The 18,103-nt window shown below is 40.5% G+C and overlaps 1 protein-coding gene across 4 annotated transcripts in view; it reads left to right on the top strand.

Annotated features, from left to right (window-relative positions):
• The window catches only part of VPS13D (vacuolar protein sorting 13 homolog D), a 214,031-nt gene that overhangs the window by 109,036 nt on the left and 86,892 nt on the right, over positions 1-18,103 (top strand). For all 4 annotated transcript variants that reach the window (XM_081143839.1, XM_081143838.1, XM_081143837.1 and 1 more), the window contains 10 exons: positions 903-1,026; positions 2,048-2,283; positions 5,339-5,447; positions 6,758-6,921; positions 7,871-7,979; positions 10,069-10,248; positions 10,865-10,981; positions 11,765-11,914; positions 16,907-17,056; positions 17,964-18,060. In XM_081143839.1, the coding sequence (XP_080999965.1) occupies positions 903-1,026; positions 2,048-2,283; positions 5,339-5,447; positions 6,758-6,921; positions 7,871-7,979; positions 10,069-10,248; positions 10,865-10,981; positions 11,765-11,914; positions 16,907-17,056; positions 17,964-18,060 (1,436 nt within the window). The remainder of the gene's footprint in view (positions 1-902; positions 1,027-2,047; positions 2,284-5,338; positions 5,448-6,757; positions 6,922-7,870; positions 7,980-10,068; positions 10,249-10,864; positions 10,982-11,764; positions 11,915-16,906; positions 17,057-17,963; positions 18,061-18,103) is intronic.

Genomic DNA, 18,103 nt, shown 5'->3' with positions numbered 1-18,103 from the left:
GTCAGACATTTTAGGTAAGAATACTACATGTGTGGTATGGCATGTTTCCTGTTGCATCTCATTGGGAGGCCTGTGGCGTGACGTCTGTTGGTCGCATCATTGATGATGTTGCTAAATTCCATCATTACTTGGTTAGGGTGGTCTCTACCAGGTCTTTCTTACAAAGTTACCTTTTCTTCTTTGTAAACAAAAAAATCCTTGGGGGATAATTTGAAACTGTGTGTATATTGTTTCCTAAAAACCTTTCTCTCTATGGTTTGATGGTTCCTACCTGTATCAGTTATTGGTGGTTGCAAAATGGTGGTTTTCTAATTCTCTCATGTCTTCTACATTAACTGATATTCTTCTGTAAAGAAGAGTTTTCTGTTCCCTCCAGTGATATATCTTTATTTAAATATATGCATACTTATTTTTACGTATATTTATGCAAATATATATACGTTATGATCACATACCTTTACCTCCATTGCACAGGATTCTTCCTCACCTGCCCTCGTCCTACAGTGAGAACCCTCGTTATCAGGAACATCAGTATATTAGTTTGAACCATATGAAATTGCTCTTTGTCTAGGCCAAAAGTAGTCTAGTATCAATAATTCTTTGTAGTTCAACCAATATTTGCTCATTTGCTACACTGACCCCATTATCCCAAACAAACCCACTAAGTAAAATTTGTATATCTTGCTGTGCAGTTACAACGTGCTGTTAAAAAGTTTCTTGAATAGATTCTTTTGTGTGTGATTATAACTGTCAATTCCTACCTTTTCAATGTGATCAAAGAACACACAGCAGTATTGATTGAGGTACAAGCAATATTGTGATTGCAGGAAGTATGAGAGGAAAGTGAACTGTAACTTGTCTTCTCCATTTTATGCAGCCTCTCTTGTTTCCTTTTTCTACAGAGACACCTTGGGAAAATGCTTCTTCCTGCGTGTGGAAATTACACTTCGAGGAGCTACCTATAGGATCTCCTTTAGTGACACAGATCAGTTGCCCCCTCCTTTCCGAATTGACAACTTTTCTAAGGTATCAAGTGGAGTTTGGTGCCAGTTTGGCTGTTTCATGTGACGAGGGTGGAGTGTGTACTGCCCTTCAGATAAAGATGGAATGTATTTTAAACTTGGGTATGCCTGGCCAGGCGTGGCTCAGCGGTTGAGCGTCGACCTAGGATCCAGGCAATTGGAGTTCGATTCCCGGTCAGGGCACGTGCCCGGATTATGGCCTAGGTAGCCGATCAGTGACTCTCTCATCATTGATATTTCTATCTCTCTCCCTCCCTCTCCTTTCCTCTCTCTGAAATCAATAAAAAAATAAAAAATAAATAAATAAACTTGGGTATAAACAAAGCCATACAGGGATCTCTAGCTAGACAACCCTAGGCACCCTCATCCTTAGGAGGTGGTTTCCTCTGGTTATCTTGATTGCTGGGCAGCCATACCCAGAAGTGACTTGCCAGCCACCAGTGCTCTTTGTGATTATTAGATTGTTTGGTCGACATGGTGTCCCCTGTAGACATTCCAACAAAGAGAGGAACCAGAGTCAGATTGTCCAGTGACAGTGGGAATGGGCAGCCCCACCATTACTTAGTTGCAGTGAGCATTTTTATAAATCTTACAAATAAAGCCAGACTGGAAATCATTAGAGCCTATTTTAAATTATGCCTTTGAATTACAACATCTTATAACATGTGACTTTCTGTAGCTGAATTCCAAAATTTCTATGCTTTTCTATGCTCAGAGTTTAGCACAAGGGTGAGGGTAGAAGAGGCGCCATTGAAAGGATAGAATCGCTCCCCGTTGGTATTGGGATGGCAAAGCTTCTTAAAGCCCTTTGTCCAACAGGCTATAGCCTGTGTCCTTTAATCGGTGGGCTTTTATAATTCAGAAGGTGATTAAAAAGGCATTTGAAGATGCAAGATGATGAAACTCTTGTGGTTGTACCATTTCATTTGGGAAGGATCTGGAGCTTAAACCTAGGAAGTGCTGAATCACTTTCCACTAACACCAATCTGAATGAAGCCCTCTTTTTCCTTCTGCTGTTACTCTAGGTCCCGGTTGTCTTTACTCAGCATGGTGTAGCCGAGCCCAGGCTCCGAACTGAAGTGAAACCCATGACCTCATTGGACTACGCCTGGGACGAACCTGCCCTGCCACCGTTTATCACTCTGACTGTGAAAGGGGCAGGCTCCTCTGAGATCAGCTGCAACATGAATGACTTCCAGGATAACCGACAGCTTTATTATGAAAATTTCATTTACATAGCTGCTACCTACACGTTTTCTGGGTAATTCTGGGTTAAAGTACTGCCCCTGTAAAGCAGAAGGCTCTGATTATTAACCAGTTTTAAACTCTAAGCAGTTCTCAGGAGGCTGAAGGATGAAGGAAGATTCCTTCCATTTTTTACCAAATCCTAGGCTCAGGATCTGTCTCAAGAAGTCTTCAGTCTAAACCCTTGTCTTCTGGCTAGATTAAACTTTACCCAACGAGGCAGGAGTCTTCTCTTTCTAAAGGTCCCCCCCCCCCCCGTAATCCATCTTTGTATTTAATAACTCCTCCAAAAGATGTTATTCTTATAATATCTGTAAAAGTTGTTATTCTTCTAATATCTCTTGCTGTAAGTTATTCTTTTTATGGATTTTTAAAATTCCTTGCTACTGCTTTTATCTCTTTCCTCTTTTGAAATTTAATAATAATCCCAATTATTCAAGTCATCATTTCCACTTCCCTCTCCCATTGAGAAGACTGATTAAACAGACACTTCAGGATCTATCTCAATATCCACCCAAAGCCAAGCAAAGGAGCTTAACTTGGCAGTAATTCCAATTACCTTAGAATTCTAATCGTCACTGATCTGACTGGTTGTATTTAGAAAGCGTAGGTGAAAAATAGGGAGTTTATTCTAATTTTCCTGTGAGATTGGTACATAGAGATTCAAAACATTAGGCTTTCAAAACTCATTCCACCAACCAGTAAAGAAAATGTATGGTTTCTGTGCTGGTTACAGGGCCAATTCTAAAGTTTATCCATGAAGAAACAGGGAAAAGAGCTGAATCTTTACCATAGCAGATATAAACCACTGGATGAATGGCATGTAAAGTCATGGTCCTTTCCAAAACGTTCTGGATAATTTTGCTTATTTTTGTATGTTCCCAATGCCCATAAAATAATCTCCTGGTCTGTATGGTAGCTCTCGCCCACCTAGAGCCCGGATTTCACAGGGATGCGCCTCAAGGCACCTGGCTTAGCTTTCCTTGTTTGTTGCAGTTCTCCAGTGCCAGTCGTGCTGGGATGCTTATCTTGTTATAATTCAGTCCGTCATGTTTGTTTGTTTCATTTTAAAGAGTAAGACAACCCACAGTGTGGCACACTTAAGGTTTTAGTGCCTGAAAAACAAGTTCTTAATCTGGTCCTGATCATGCTTTTCCCTTGATGTTCTTATGTTAAATTCCAGCAGTTAGTAAGCTCTTTGACTGAGAATCTAAGGGAGGATTATGAGTTTAATGGGCTGAGCATTTACGGAGCAGATAAAAGACAAGCTCCTGGGAATCTTGGTGTACTGAGAGGCTGGAGCATATGAAATACTGTTTCTTGGCGCTTTTGAAGAGAACTAATGGTGGGGGAGAACACTAGTTTTGTTTTGTTGTATTTTATTTTAAATTGTGGTGGAAGTCACGTAACATAAAAGTAACCATTTTAAAGTGAACAATTCAGTGGCGCTTTAGTGCATTCATGATGTTGCGCAATCTTTATCTAGTTCCAAAGCATTTCCACCACCCTAAAAAGAAACCCCAGCGCCATTAAGTATGCTCCTCTTACCCTCTTCTCCCAGCCCCTGGCAACCACCAGTCTGTTTTCTGTCTCTAAGGATTTATCTATTCCAAGTATTTCATATCATTTGAATCATAAAATAGGTGACCTTTTGTGTCTGGCAGCTTTCACGTCGCATAATGTTTCCAAGGTTCACTGTAGCATGTATCAGTATTTCATTCCTGTTACCGCTGAGTGATAGTCCGTTGTGTGGACGTACGGCATTTCGCTTGTCCATTCATTCATTGCTGGACATTTGTGTTATCTCTGCCTTTTGGAATTGTGGACAGCGCCATGATCCATGTGCCGATACTTACATTTGTTTAAGTACTTGTTTTTCAGTCTTTTGTATATATACCTAGAAATGGACTTGCTGGGTTCTATGGTAATTCTATGTGTAAGTTTTTGAGGACCTGCTATACTGTTTTCCATAGGAGCTGAACCATTTTACATTCCTACAGCTGGGTACAAGGGTTCCAGTTCCTTCTTAGCTGAAGCAGCTGGTTATTTTCTGTTTCTCTTTTTCTTTTTTTTTATTGTAGCCATCTTACTGGGTGTATAGTGGTATCTCCTTATGGTTGTGATTTGTGTTTCCTTAATAACTAATGGTGCTGAGGATCTTTTCACGTGCTTACTGGCCATTTATATGTCTTTGGAGAAATGCCTATTCAAGCCCTTTACCCATTTAAAAATTTGCCTTTTTGCCTTTTCATTGTTAAATTTTAACCATTCCTTATATAAAAGGATACACATCCATACCAGATATATGATTAGCAAATATCTTCTCCTATTCTGTGGGTTGTCATTTTGCTTTCTTGATGGTATCCTTTAAAGGACAAAAGTTTTTAATTTTGTTGAAATCTAATTTACCTATTTTTTTGTTACTTGTGCTTTTGGTGTCATGAAAACTCGTTTTTAACTTTGAATTTATCAGTCCCTTTTTTTGATGAAGAGATTAATGAGAACAGGAGAATAATCTAAATAGAGTCTCATATGAAATACCCCAAAGTGTAGCTGGGCTTCAATATCCATAAAGCTTAGGATTCTTACGCCACAGAAAAACGTAAGAGGGTTGAATTGCAGGAAGGTGATTGTGAACCCTTCGTTTCCTTTCACCCCAGAGGGACTTCTGGTTTCTTGCTGAGACTTGGGGATGTAGTGATGCTGGTCTTCTGCCTGGCAAAGAGTAGAGTTAACTCTTGGACCCTTGGAATGCCTGGCTTAAGTTTTTTGTTCTTTGGTCTCCAAAGATATATAGTCATCCTGAGTTTTAAGCCACTAAAATTGTTAGGAGAGGGGAAATGTCAGAGTATGTCTTCTGACAAATGAATCTTTGAATTGTACAGGAAAACCTCACAACCTTGATAATTCTGCAACTCGAGTCAGACCTTTTCTATGATTTAAAAAGAACTCTTTCCTTATAATGGAGGTTTTAGGCATTTGCTTATGAGTACTAAATACGTGTCTGAGTATATATATATATACATATATATGTGTATGAGTGTATATATTATAATTTTTTAAAATTCTAGTTTACAGGAGGGGACAGGAAGGCCTGTGGCTTCCAACAAGGCTGTTACCTGTGCAGAGCTCGTCTTAGATGTCTCGCCAAAGACACAAAGAGTCATTTTGAAGAAGAAGGTAAGAGAGCTTAGGATCTGGAGTTTAGAATAAAAGATTTTTAGTGCTGGAAGAAACTCAGGTCCTCTAGTCCAGCCCCTCATTTTACGGCTGAGGAAATGGAGACTTGGGCTGAATGACTTGCTCAGGTGGGGACATGGGAGCCTTGGTCTAGTTCATTTCTTCCCATTTCCCTGATACTTGCGCTCGGAGTTCCAAGCCCTTGCCATCTTTAGTGACCTTTTTGGAAAACTTAATTCTTGAACTTACTTTTTTTTTTTTAAATTTCCAGTGACATTTTCATTGCTCTATTTTTCTGACGTAATATTCCCCTAATCTACTTTTTCCTAAACCAAATGGAAAAATGGTCAAACTGACAATTTTTACCTTTTTATGCTGACATTCTTTTCAATTCAGTTTAGGGAGATGTTGATGCTAATAGACCTAGATATAAAGTGAAAGGTTACAAATGATGGAGGACTGGTAATAAATAGTTCAACCTTCAAAATGAAAGGCGTTTTAGAACAGGTGCAGGAGTCACTTTAAGAGAGGGGAGCTGGCCGGGGGCTCAGTTGGCTGGAGCTCTGTCCTGTGTACCTAAAGGCTTCTGGTTAGATTTCTGGTTGGGGCACATACTTAGGTTGCATGTTCGGGGTGTGTATGGGAGGCAACTGATCAGTGTTTCCCTCCCTCCCTCCCTCCCTCCCTCCCTCCCTCCCTCCCTCCCTCCCTCCCTCCCTCCCTCCCTCCCTCCCTCTAAAAATCAATGGATTAACAACAAAAATTCCCAGGGAGAAAATATTTAGAATTAACAGCAATCAACTTAGTATAACCTTTGAATATAGTCGACTTCTACATTGGAAGCTATCCATATAGTATACTTTCATTGTAAATACTGGGGGGGAGGAGATTCCTGGTAAATTCTGGTTGTCGGTCAATTATGAGGGTCACCAGTGATCAAATACTGAGATTATCACATATACTTTGTATAACTGGATCACTCTTTAAAGTAAGGGCACCCAAGGGCCACCATTTGGAATGGCATTCACCCAGCATTGTAGCCAGTGGAGGTGATTAGACTACACTTTACCTGACTAGTTTGCTCAGAAAATAATGTTTAAATTTACATTATTTATAATTTTTGGTTGTTGGTTCAGGAGTTTAGCCTGCTTCATCCTAAGTGCAACTAGGGATTAGCAGCAGTAGAGTTTGAATTCAGCCTTTATGTCATGTGGACAACGTCTTTCAGTGTAGTTCCTGCTTGAGAACTTACTGAGCCCCTATGGGGAGCTGTGGCTGCACATGACGGCTCTCTCCATGTCTGCCCGCAGGAACCAGGGAAGCGTTCTCAGCTGTGGAGGATGACTGGAACAGGCATGCTGGCCCACGAGGGCTCTTCAGTGCCTCACAACCCCAATAAGCCCTCTGCAGCTCGCTCCTCCGAGGGCGCTGCCATCCTAGACATCGCCGGGCTTGCTGCGGTAACCGACAACAGGTATTTTCTGGGCAGTTTGTCAGTCAAGTTCATTGCTTTCAAATTCAGACTCAGGAAATCGATACCCAAAGGCAAGAGTCTGTAAATGAAGTAGGAATTTGTATTTTTATATTTGTCGTTTTCCTCAGTTGACAGAAACCTGCTGCATTCCCTAATATGAGCATTGGGCCTTTATTTTTTTTTAAGCTATTATGGAAATGCCCATGGAGATGTTTAAAATTCAAACAATAAGGATATTTGTGAAAAGCAAATGTTTCTTTCACCCAAACTTCCATCCACCATTACTCCCTAGAAATGAACAGTTTCTTTTAAAAAATCTTTAAAAATTTTTGTTAAATCTTATGAAAGACAAAATAAATTATTTAAAGAATAATGAAATACATTTTTGTGGCTAACTCCTTGGGTGCAGATCAGCTCTTTAACTTTGAATGAGTTATTTTAGTGACCCGTGCTTCAGTTTCCCCGTGAAATCAGTGTATTTGTTTTCAGTTAATACCTTATTTGCTTCCAGAATGACTTTAGATGACTTGTAAGTTAAAGCCCAATACAAATAAATGTATTTGGAAATAAAACAGAACAAAGACTATTGAAAATATTTTAAAATGTATTTGACAACCCTTCTTATACTGTATGGAAGCTAGTCCTTGTGAGAATGCAAGAACCTATGTTATTATATATGTAAGTAATGAGTACTTTATATAAATATAATATATAATGAAGACTTCAAATAGTACTATTGCTCTGTGCCCTCCTTTTTGTCGCTTTCCATTTTGTTTCACTCCCCTTTCCCCATTAAGAGATGCCCAGCTGCCACAGGGTTCAAGCTAACTGCCCGTCAGTTTTAAGGGTAGAGGATATTGGAAGATGAAGAGTAAACCATGACTCTGGTGTTCTGTTCAGACCCAAACTGTGTGACTCGGAGAACTCACCGTATTTTCCTTCATCCCAGGTATGAGCCGCTGATGCTCAGGAAGCCTGATCGCAGGCGGAGCACAACTCAGACGTGGAGTTTCCGTGAGGGAAAACTGACCTGCGGGTTACACGGGCTTGTTGTCCAGGTCTGTAGGTTGTGACATCCTCAGTGGCAGCAAACAGTGGCTCAGCCTTCTTAGAAACAAAGTCTCAATGAGGATATACATGACATGTTGTTAAATGGAGAGAACTAATGCAGAGCAAATATGTATTATCTCATTTTACCAGGAAAGTCAAGAAACTTGTGTGTATTTATATGGGAATGTTCTTGAAGGTGATATATAAGAAATGTATGAGGAATGGTTGCCTCTGAGTGATGGGATTTTTTTAATCAGCTTATTTGGATTTTTTCTTTGACATAAATTACTTATGTAATTTTAAGAAGGAAGGAAAAATGTCCACTAAAAAAGCCCACCGTAAGTGAGATAGATTAGAGACCCATGAAGTTAATATAATAGCTGCAAGAGTCTTTTGTAAAGCGTTCTTAGAGATGGTGAGTAATCACAATGGGCTATTGATTCTGTTTATTTCTGCATTCTTAGTGGTGCCCAAATAAGCGTTTAATTGTTGTAGCAAATGTCAGAGTGAAGATCATTGTGGTCAGTTTCCCCTGTCCTCTACTCAGCCAGTCTACCTACGATGAACTCCAGAGTACTTTATAAGCAGATATGTTTGGAAAATTACCAAGAGTTTGTATTTTCTGCTCTCTAGCTTCAGGCAGGAATGAGACCATGGATCTGAGATAGGAAGGTGTCTTGGAGGTTTGGGTATTAGCAGAACAACATGCGTGACTGTGCATGCAGTTCAGCCTCAGCCTGGGGTTTTACCCATTAGGTAAACACTAGAACGTTAGGCCCTGGCCAGGGACCTCTTTGTGTGTTTGTTCCTGGGGGAAAGCAAGCTCTCCTCCCCTAACGGGAGACTGTTCTCCAGGGTAGTGAGCAGAGCTGGAAGGAGCCTCTGAGTGCCATTTGGGGAGATTTATTTTCTTTATCTCTATTGCCCTTAGCTTTTTTCATCAAAGACAAGCTGCTTACTTATATGAAGCACACATCTGGAATGGATTTGTGATTTTTCAATTAGCAACACAATTCAGACTTCTAGAGGCAAACGAGGGTTTGTTATAATTGTTGGGTTCTGAATCTGACCCTGACTTTAGTTCTGGTTTGTTTCTACAGCCCATGTAATTCCAATTCTCTTAGAGCATTTCCCCCCCAAAACCCCTTTTGGTGTTTGTTGTTTCTTGAATCTATTTTATCATTTCTCTGGTTGTGAGTGACCCTATAATAACAATATTCAGCAGAGCAGAGTGTGTTTTGGGAAGAGAAATAAGCTTGTTTCAATCGTATTATTCTGAATTAAGTAATTGTAGGCATTTTGACGTTTTCTGACACCGCCCTTATAGAGCTGTGCGTGCACTTTCTTTGTAAACTTACAACAGTCATGAAAGCTTTCTCCGTGTTGAAGTCTGCCCTATAAACCCAGTGCAAAGTATCCTTTTCAGTACTCAGTACTTAAAAATTAACCAAGAGGATCCAGAGACCAGCCATCGTCTCCTCTCGCCCTTTGTTTGCTCTCCCATAGGCATCACCCTGTAGGTTCCGTTTCACTTGAGGCAGAAGGTGCTGTTCTGCAGAGGCCTGAGTAACAGGGCATCAGATGACACCCCAGTCTTCTGTTTCAGAGGGAGCACTGTCTTTTGACTATTTGGGTTGATTGTTCAGCCATAGGCCTGTGTGGGTTGGTTCTCAGCTCTAGAATGAGCTTCTCACTGGAAAGCTGAGTGATAGTGATAATTGCTTTATTTTCAGATTGTTTCAGATTCTTAAACAAACCCTAACGAGAATTCTCAGAGAAACAGGGCTTTTGGTGCCTTTTTAAAAGCCAGTTTTTAATGATTAGAAGTTACTACTAAACCAAAATGCTCTATTCATGGAATTCCTTTACCCAGAATTCCCTCAACTCATGCAGCTTAACTTTCCATCTTGCCCAAGTAATTCTACTGTTTTACATCATCTGTAATGTTGAAAAACATAGGCAGTGCTTTGCCCTACATTGACCATGACCCTTCAAAAGAGAATTTAAATTTTGTAACTTGTTTGAAATGACATGTTAAATTGGCACAGTCAGTGCCTTCACTTTCGTCTTTTCTTACACGTCTTTACTCCCTTTCAGGCCAAAGGAGGGCTTTCTGGTTTGTTTGATGGAGCTGAAGTTGTTCTTGGTCCTGACACTTCCATGGAGCTTTTGGGACCAGTTCCACCTGAGCAACAATTTATTAATCAAAAAATGAGGCCTGGTTCTGGAATGTTATCCATCAGAGTCATCCCAGATGGACCAACTAGAGCACTCCAGGTGATAATTCATCTTAAAAACTGACATGAAAGAACCTCATTGGGCTCCGCCCTCCAGTGGTTAGTCATTCAACAAACACTTATTGAACGAATTATTTATGCTGGATATGAAGATACAGTGACTTCATTTATAAAGTGAGGATGAGACCTACCTCACAAAGTTGTTGGAAGAATTAAAGTTGAAGTAAATACAAGATGATATATGAAGTATAAGATGATATAAAATATAAAGTTAACAATTGAAGATAATGCAGTGTAACGGGACTTTCTGAGGTAGTGCATCATAATCCATAATACCTCTTTAAAAACCATCATTTGAGGCAAAGTGGAACTGAGGTTTGCATGTTTACACTTGAGCTGTAATTCTAGATCACCTATGGATGCCTAACCCAATAGAAGAGGCTTTCAGGGTCTACAGCTCAGCGTTTGTCATGTAGACCTGCAAACAAGTTTGCTGCACTGTTTCATAAATCTTACCTCAGCAGTGCTTTGGAAACCATTAACTTCCATGGGATTATTGAGCATAGAGTGAGTTTTGACCAACACAATGGCTATGGAACAGGTTTCGCTGTGTAAGTGTGAGCCCTCTCATAGGACACTGTTTTATTTGACCTCAGATAACAGATTTCTCCCAACGGAAAAGTGACCGTTCATTGTATGAAGTGGATGAACTTCCTGTTACTGAACAAGAGCTACAGAAATTAAAGAACCCAGGCACAGAGCAGGAATTGGAAGTAAGTTTTAAGTATTGCAAATTCACTTCTTTCATAAATTTGGTTAGTTTTGCTCTGGGGTGTTCTCAGTTAGGCCTCTTTTCTTCCTACCCTCTGTGAATTCTAAACATAGGTGTTGGCTTCAGTGTTTAATGTTATCACAACATGAATGTGTGAGTGTTAGTTAAATGACAGCTAATGTCGAATCACAATGTGACAAATGTTGCTAAATTAAGGTGATAGTGAACAAAGCTAAACTATTTGAATTTAGACAGAAACGAAGGTGGGAAATAAATAATATAGACTTCTTTTTGGCCCCACTTAATTCTGACATCTTCCTTTCCTTCTCCCTGTTTGCGTGTTGGGAAGAAAGTGAAAAGTTTGAAAAGAACATGAGACAAACATGAAAAAGCACAGTTATTCGATATCTATTCAATGATTTTTAAAAATCAAACACCTAGATGTAAAGCACTGTGTTGGACATTATGGTCATTCAGTGAATAACTTATTAAGAGTTTGCATCCCAAATAGGGAGAAAGATTGTCAAATCATTACTTTCCTGTAATGAAATGCAAAATGTTACCAGTGCTCCAAGGGAGGCATTATCACATCACCCTAGAGCTCTGGCTGGGGGGAGGCAATGGAATCAGAGGCACCAAGGTAAATAATACGGCTCTTCTAAGTGGTTTTACTCTGCTCAGAGGTAAACTAGAGGGATTTAAATTATTTCCTTCCTTATTTTCTCTTGGCTACCTTGAGCTCTGCTTTAAACTATCAGTGTGCCATATTTTGGTTTCCTTTCAGGTGCTTGTGAAGTTAGAAGGTGGAATTGGGTTGTCCTTAATTAATAAAGTCCCAGAAGAATTGGTCTTTGCAAGTCTTACAGGAATCAATGTGCACTATACGCAGCTGGCAACCAGTCATATGCTTGAACTCAGCATACAGGATGTACAGGTAAGGGGCAAGGGAGTTTAGAATGTGTTTATCTTGTGTTCTGGTGAACACCCAGCCAAATCCAGTGTTTGGTGTCCTAAAAACTTCAATGCTTTGGCAGAAGTATCTTGTTGTGGCCTTCAAAAAGTCATTCTATGAAAGTAATTATTTCTACCTATATTTGTGTCACTAATTTTTCTGTATAGCAGAATTCTGAATATAGTAGCTAGTCCATAGTAACTTAGATAACTTAGTCAAGGTAGCATGGAGGAACCCATGGTTCCCCATCTTGCCAGTATTAGAAACAATAGGAAATCATCTAACCATCATGTAGAGGAATCGAAGTTCATCACAGGATGAAAAAACAAGGGAACTGGACTTGTGCTTCTGGCCAACATGTGGTGACAGGAATCAGATTTACTCTCCTACCTGAAACATCCCCAAAATCCAGATAAAACAAGGAGACAGCAGGTCTAAGACACTAGACATCAGGCAACAAAAGACAGTGACCCATGAGAGGTGGGAAACAAGAGGCGAGCCCTGCAACGGCCCTAGCTTCCTGAGAAGGTGTTCAGGACATGGCACTGGGAGGGGAGAACTGGAGGGGGTGAGTGAACAAGCAGAGCTGGAGTCCTGGTGCCAAGGCAGCTAGAGTTCATAGGACAGCATACTTGAGAGGATTGTGCTTCACAGAAAGAAAATACAGGAGCTCTACAGAGGGGCCCTGCGAGTGTCTAGCAGAGGGCAAATCAGTGCTGCGTGTGAGGAAGCTGCCACTGGAACCATCTGAAAGGACCTCGGGAGCAGCACCTGCTGCCCCCACTGCTGGAGCTGGTGCTTCGTCCCCCCACCCAGAGTGGACCCTGGGAAAAGTCCTCCTGAAAGTCTAGCTTTCATGCTGAGCTCCGATTAGCCCTGAGCTGAGCACTGCTCCAGACCTACTTAACAAATCATAAAAGGAAGGTCTGAAAGGATAGATTTGTTTCCAAGTAACTCCACTGCATCCTGAACAAAGATGTAATGGGAAACAAAAATATTCAGCACCCAAAGTGTAATTCACAATATCTGGCATCCTATCAAAAAGTACCAGGTGTGCAAAGGGGCCGGAAAACGCAATATATAATCAGAAGAATAATCAGTTGAAATGGACCCAGAGCTAACACAGATGTTAGAAGTTTCAGAGGACGTTAAAACTGTTGTGATAACTGTATTCTACATGTTTAAAAAGTTAAGTAGAGACATGGAAGATATTAAAAAACTCAAACTTCTAGAGATTAAAATGTAATGAAAAATACACTGGGTTTGATTAATAGCAGATGACATATTGCAGAAAAAAAGATTAGTGAACTTGAAGACATAGCAATAGAAACTGTCTGAATTTAAATAACCAGAGAAAAATACAGACATACCTCATTTTATTGTGCTTTACTTTATTATGCTTCACAGATACTGTGTTTTTACAAATTGAGGGTTTGTGGCAACCCTGTGTTGAGTGAGTCTATCAGTGCCATTTTTAAAAACAGCATCTGCTCACTTTGTGTCTCTGTGTCACATTTTGATCATTCTCACCATATTCCAAACTTTTTCATTATTGTTATATTTGTTATGGTGATCTGTGATCAGTGTTCCTTGATGTTAGTATTGTAATGATTTTGGGGAGCCATGAACCACTCCCATGCAAGAATGCCTACTTAATTGATAAGTCGTGTGTGTGTTCTGACTTTTCAGCCAAATGGCCATTTCCTCGTCTTCTTTTGAGTCCTCCCTATTCCCTTAGACACACTTGAAATTAGGCCAGTTGATAACCCTACAATGGCCTCTAAGTGTTCAAGTGAAGGAAGAGTTGCATATCTCTCACTTTAAATCAAATGGTCAAGCTTAGTGAGGAAGGCATGCCAAAAGCCAAGACAGGCCGAAAACTAGGCCTTTTGCACCAGTTAGCCAAGTGGTGAACGCAAAAAAAGGTCCTGAAGGAAATTAAAAGGGTACTCCAGTGAACACATGAATGATAAGAAAGCAAAGCAGCCTTATGTTGATGTGGAGAAAGTTTTAAATATGGGGTAAAAAAATTAAATCAGCCACAACATTCCCTTAAGCCAGGCCTAATCCAGAGCGAGGCCCTAACTCTTTTCAATTCTATGGAGGCTGAGAGGTGAGGAAGCTGCAGAAGGTAAGTTGGAAGCTAGCAGAGGTTGGCTTATGAGGTTTAAGGAGAGAAGCCATTTCTATAACAAAGGAGTACGAGTGAAGCAACAAGTGCTGATGTAGAAGCTGCAGCATGTTATCCAGATCTAGCTAAGATGATTAATGAAGGTGGCTACACTCAACAACACGACTTTCCATGTAGATGAAACAGCCTTTTTTGGAAGAAGATGCCATCTAGGACTTTCATAGCTCAGAGCTGAAGTCAATGTCTGGCTTCAGAGGACAGGCTGACTCTCTTGTTAGGGGCTAATGCAGCTGGTGACTTTAAGTTGAAGCCAATGCTCATTTACTATCTGAAAGTCCCAGGGCTCTTAAGAATATACTCGATCTACTCTGCCTGTGCTCTATAAATGTACAACAAAGCCTGGATGACAGCACATCTGTTTACAACATGGTTAACCTAGAATTCTATGCCCAGCAAGTATATCTTTCAAAATCAAGGGTGAATGAAAGATGCTTTTACACAAATAAAAGCTAAGAGAGCTCATTACCAGCAGATCCCCAATATGGAAAACGTTAAAGGATATCATTTAGGTAGAAGGAAATGGTATGAGAGAGAAATCTGGATCTACACAAAGGAAGAAAGAGCACCTGAAGTGATGGTAAGTACCGGGGTAAATACATGAGATAATTTTCTATTTAAATCTCTTTAAGAGATAATCAACTATTTAGACAAAAATAATAACACTATATTTTGGGATCTGTAACATGTTAGAATAAAATGAGTGACAATAATGCCATAATGTCTGGAATGGGAGAGATGGAACTATGTCATTGTAACTTTTGTATACGTGAAATAGTATGATGTCATTTGAACATAAGCTGTTAAAGATGAACCCCATAAACACCGAAGCAACCACCAAAAGAGGTACACCTAATAATCTAGTAAAGGAGAAAAATAGAATCATAAAAAATACTTGATTAATCCAAGAAAAGGCAGAAAAAGAGGAAAACTCAGAAAAGAACAGATGGAACAAATAGGAAGCTGGTTGACTCATTCAAACCAAACTGTATCAGTTAATTAAATGTAAATGCTATAAACACCTCCAATTAAAAGGCAGAGGTTATCAGATTGGATTAAAAAGCAAGACCCAGTTATACACTGCTTACAATAAACATTAAAAATAAAGACACACAAAGGTTAAAAGAAAAGAATAGAAAAAGATATACCAGGCTAACACTTGTCATAAGAAAGTAGGAATGGCTAGATTAATATCAGACATAATAAATTACAGAGCAAAGTATATTATGAGGGGTAAGGAAGGTAGTTTCCTAATGAGAAAGAGACAGTTAATCAAGAGGCATAACAATCCTGAATATTTAGACAAGCTTCAAAATATATGAAGCAAGCCCGGCTGGTGTGGCTTAGCGATTGAGCATCAACCTAGGATCCAGGAGATCACGGTTCAGTTCCCGGTCAGGGCACATGCCTGGGTTGTGGGCACGATCCCCAGTGGGGGACATGCAGGAGGCAGCCGATCAATGACTCTCTCATCATTGATGTTTCTCTCTCTCTCTTTCTCCTTCTCCCTTCCTCTCTCTGAAATCAATAAAGATTATTTATATATATAAATATAAATATTTATATTTATGAAGCAAAAAGTGATAGAACTGAAGAAAATAGACAAGTACACAATTTTAGGAGATTTCATTTCCTCTCTCTGAATAATTGGTAGAACAAATAAGCAGAAAATCTGAACAGCGCTACCAACCCACTAGACCCAATTGACATTTATAGGACACTCCACCCAGCAACAGCAGAAAACATATTCTCAAGTGCACATGAAATGGTTCCAAGATAGACCACGTTCTGGACCATAGAACAGTTCTCAACAAATTCAGGATTCAAGTCACATGCAGTATGCGCTTTGATCACAATGGAATGAAAGTAGATAGAATGGGAAAGGAGTTAGGAAAATCCCCCAAATATTTGGAAACTAAATAATACACTTCTGAATAACCCATAGATCAAAGAACAAATCAAAGTGAAAATTAGAAAATATTTTGAACTGAATGAGAATGAAAACACAACATATTGGAATTTGTGGAATGCTGCTACAGCTGCTAAACAACACCAACAACAAACCCAAAATAAGCAGAAGAAAGGAAATAATAAAGATCTCAGCAGAAATCAACGAAATAGAAACCAGCAACGACAGTAGAAAAAAATTAAGTAAAAAACTGGTTCTTTGAGATCAGTCTGATCAGGAGAGAAAAGAGAAGGCACAAATTATAGTATCAGGAAAGGGAGAGGTGCCAGATAAGTAAAATCAACGATTCACTGGGACTGGAGCTTTTGGGGGAGCTGCAAACTCATCGTGGCCCCTCCTCAGGCTGCCAGACTGCTGTGTGTTCGCCGTGGTTTCAGGTCTGTTGGTTTCTGGGGCCACTGTGGACCTGGGAGGACGAATGGGAGTGACAAGTGAAAATGCCACAGAGCTTGTTGTTCTTCCTAGTTTTAGCTGATTTTCTGGAATAAATGATCCGTGGATAGTTGCAAGCCTTTAACTTTTGGAGTTCTGAAAAACTGGATTTGGACAGTTTTTGCCAGAGTTTTGTTGTGATGCTGTCAAGACAGGTCTCTTTGTAACATCATTCCTGGACTCCTTTCCAACCTTCACCAAGGTTGGACTGCTGTTATTGTGGGTCTTCAGTGAGAGTATATTTTTACAGCTGCTGTTGAGACAGTCAGATGGCAAGGGCACTTCCTGAGGGGCCTGCATATTGTGAGACCCCAGTGAAAGGTAAAAATGAGAACTGAGTCACTCGTCTGATTTTGTTTTATGTTGCTGCTTTTTCATGTCTTAGGTAGACAATCAGCTCATTGGTACCACTCAGCCCTTCATGCTCTACGTGACGCCCCTGAGCAATGAGAATGAGGTCACTGAGACAGGCCCCGCCGTGCAGGTGAATGCCGTGAAGTTCCCCAGTAAGAGTGCACTGACCAACATCTACAAGGTAGGCTGGTGGGGCTGAACTCTGCCAGGAAGTTGGTTCGTTCTCTCTCAGCCAGTGTCAGAGCAGCAGCCAGGGTGTGGATGGAAGTAGTCTGTGGGGTTAAGGCACACGTGACATGTTAAATCGTGTAAAGGAATTGACAGGAACTGCTCTTAGCACTGTAACTTCTCAGTTGTGTGTTTGATGACTTTGCATGTGGTTGCTCTTAAAATACAGAGGCCAGAGTCTGTGCAGTCTTGGTGGGTAAGCATAGCATCTTCTGGACTGATCGGGACCAGTCATGATCCAGGAATGTTAGTAAACTAGGGTAATCCAGAAGACCATTGGAAGAGGTATAGGAGGGGTCTCTCCTTGGGACTGACATCCTCCTGTGTGAGCCCCCACACCATTTGCTAGAAGCAGATGGTTCAAAGTGATAAACTCTTCCCTGGAGAAGTCGCCACATACAAGCTGGCTGTTACAGCAGCAAATTCTGGCAAAGTAGGAGCTGACAAAGGTTGCTCCCCCTATTTCTGGTCCTTCATCACTGGCGTCCATGAGGTCAAGCCTCCCATCCACCAGCCCATACCTGCTGCTCCTTAAACTAGCCGCCAGCCACCAGCCACGTGAGCACAGTATCGTGAAGTTCACCCACCACAGTGCATCTGAAAGTGTCACCCTGACTAATGAGACCCAGGTGCCCTCGGAACCAAACATTCGGGCTGTGGATTGTCTAAACATCTGGAATTTTTGGCTAATTGTAATAGTGTAGAGAAAGATGGGCCAGAAATAATTTGGCAATATGACTATAAAGTCACATGAGTAAAGAAACCACCTCACGTCATTGGGGTTTCTTAATGGCACAGAAATAATGAATGAGAATTTTTTCTGGGGTGCCCACTGTAACTCAGAATTTCTTTATATTCAGCATCTGATGGTCACGGCTCAGAGATTTACGGTACAGATCGAGGAGAAGCTGCTCCTCAAGCTGCTAAGTTTCTTTGGCTATGATCAAGCGGAATCAGGTAATGTTGGACATCCTAGGTTTGTGCCTGGGAATTGGCCCAA

This window comes from Miniopterus schreibersii (assembly GCF_964146895.1).
Source record: "Miniopterus schreibersii genome assembly, chromosome: 8".
NCBI classification, from domain to species: Eukaryota; Metazoa; Chordata; class Mammalia; order Chiroptera; family Miniopteridae; genus Miniopterus; species Miniopterus schreibersii.
Note: the sequence above shows the minus strand (reverse complement) of the source record. Positions and strands in the feature narration are given on the sequence as shown.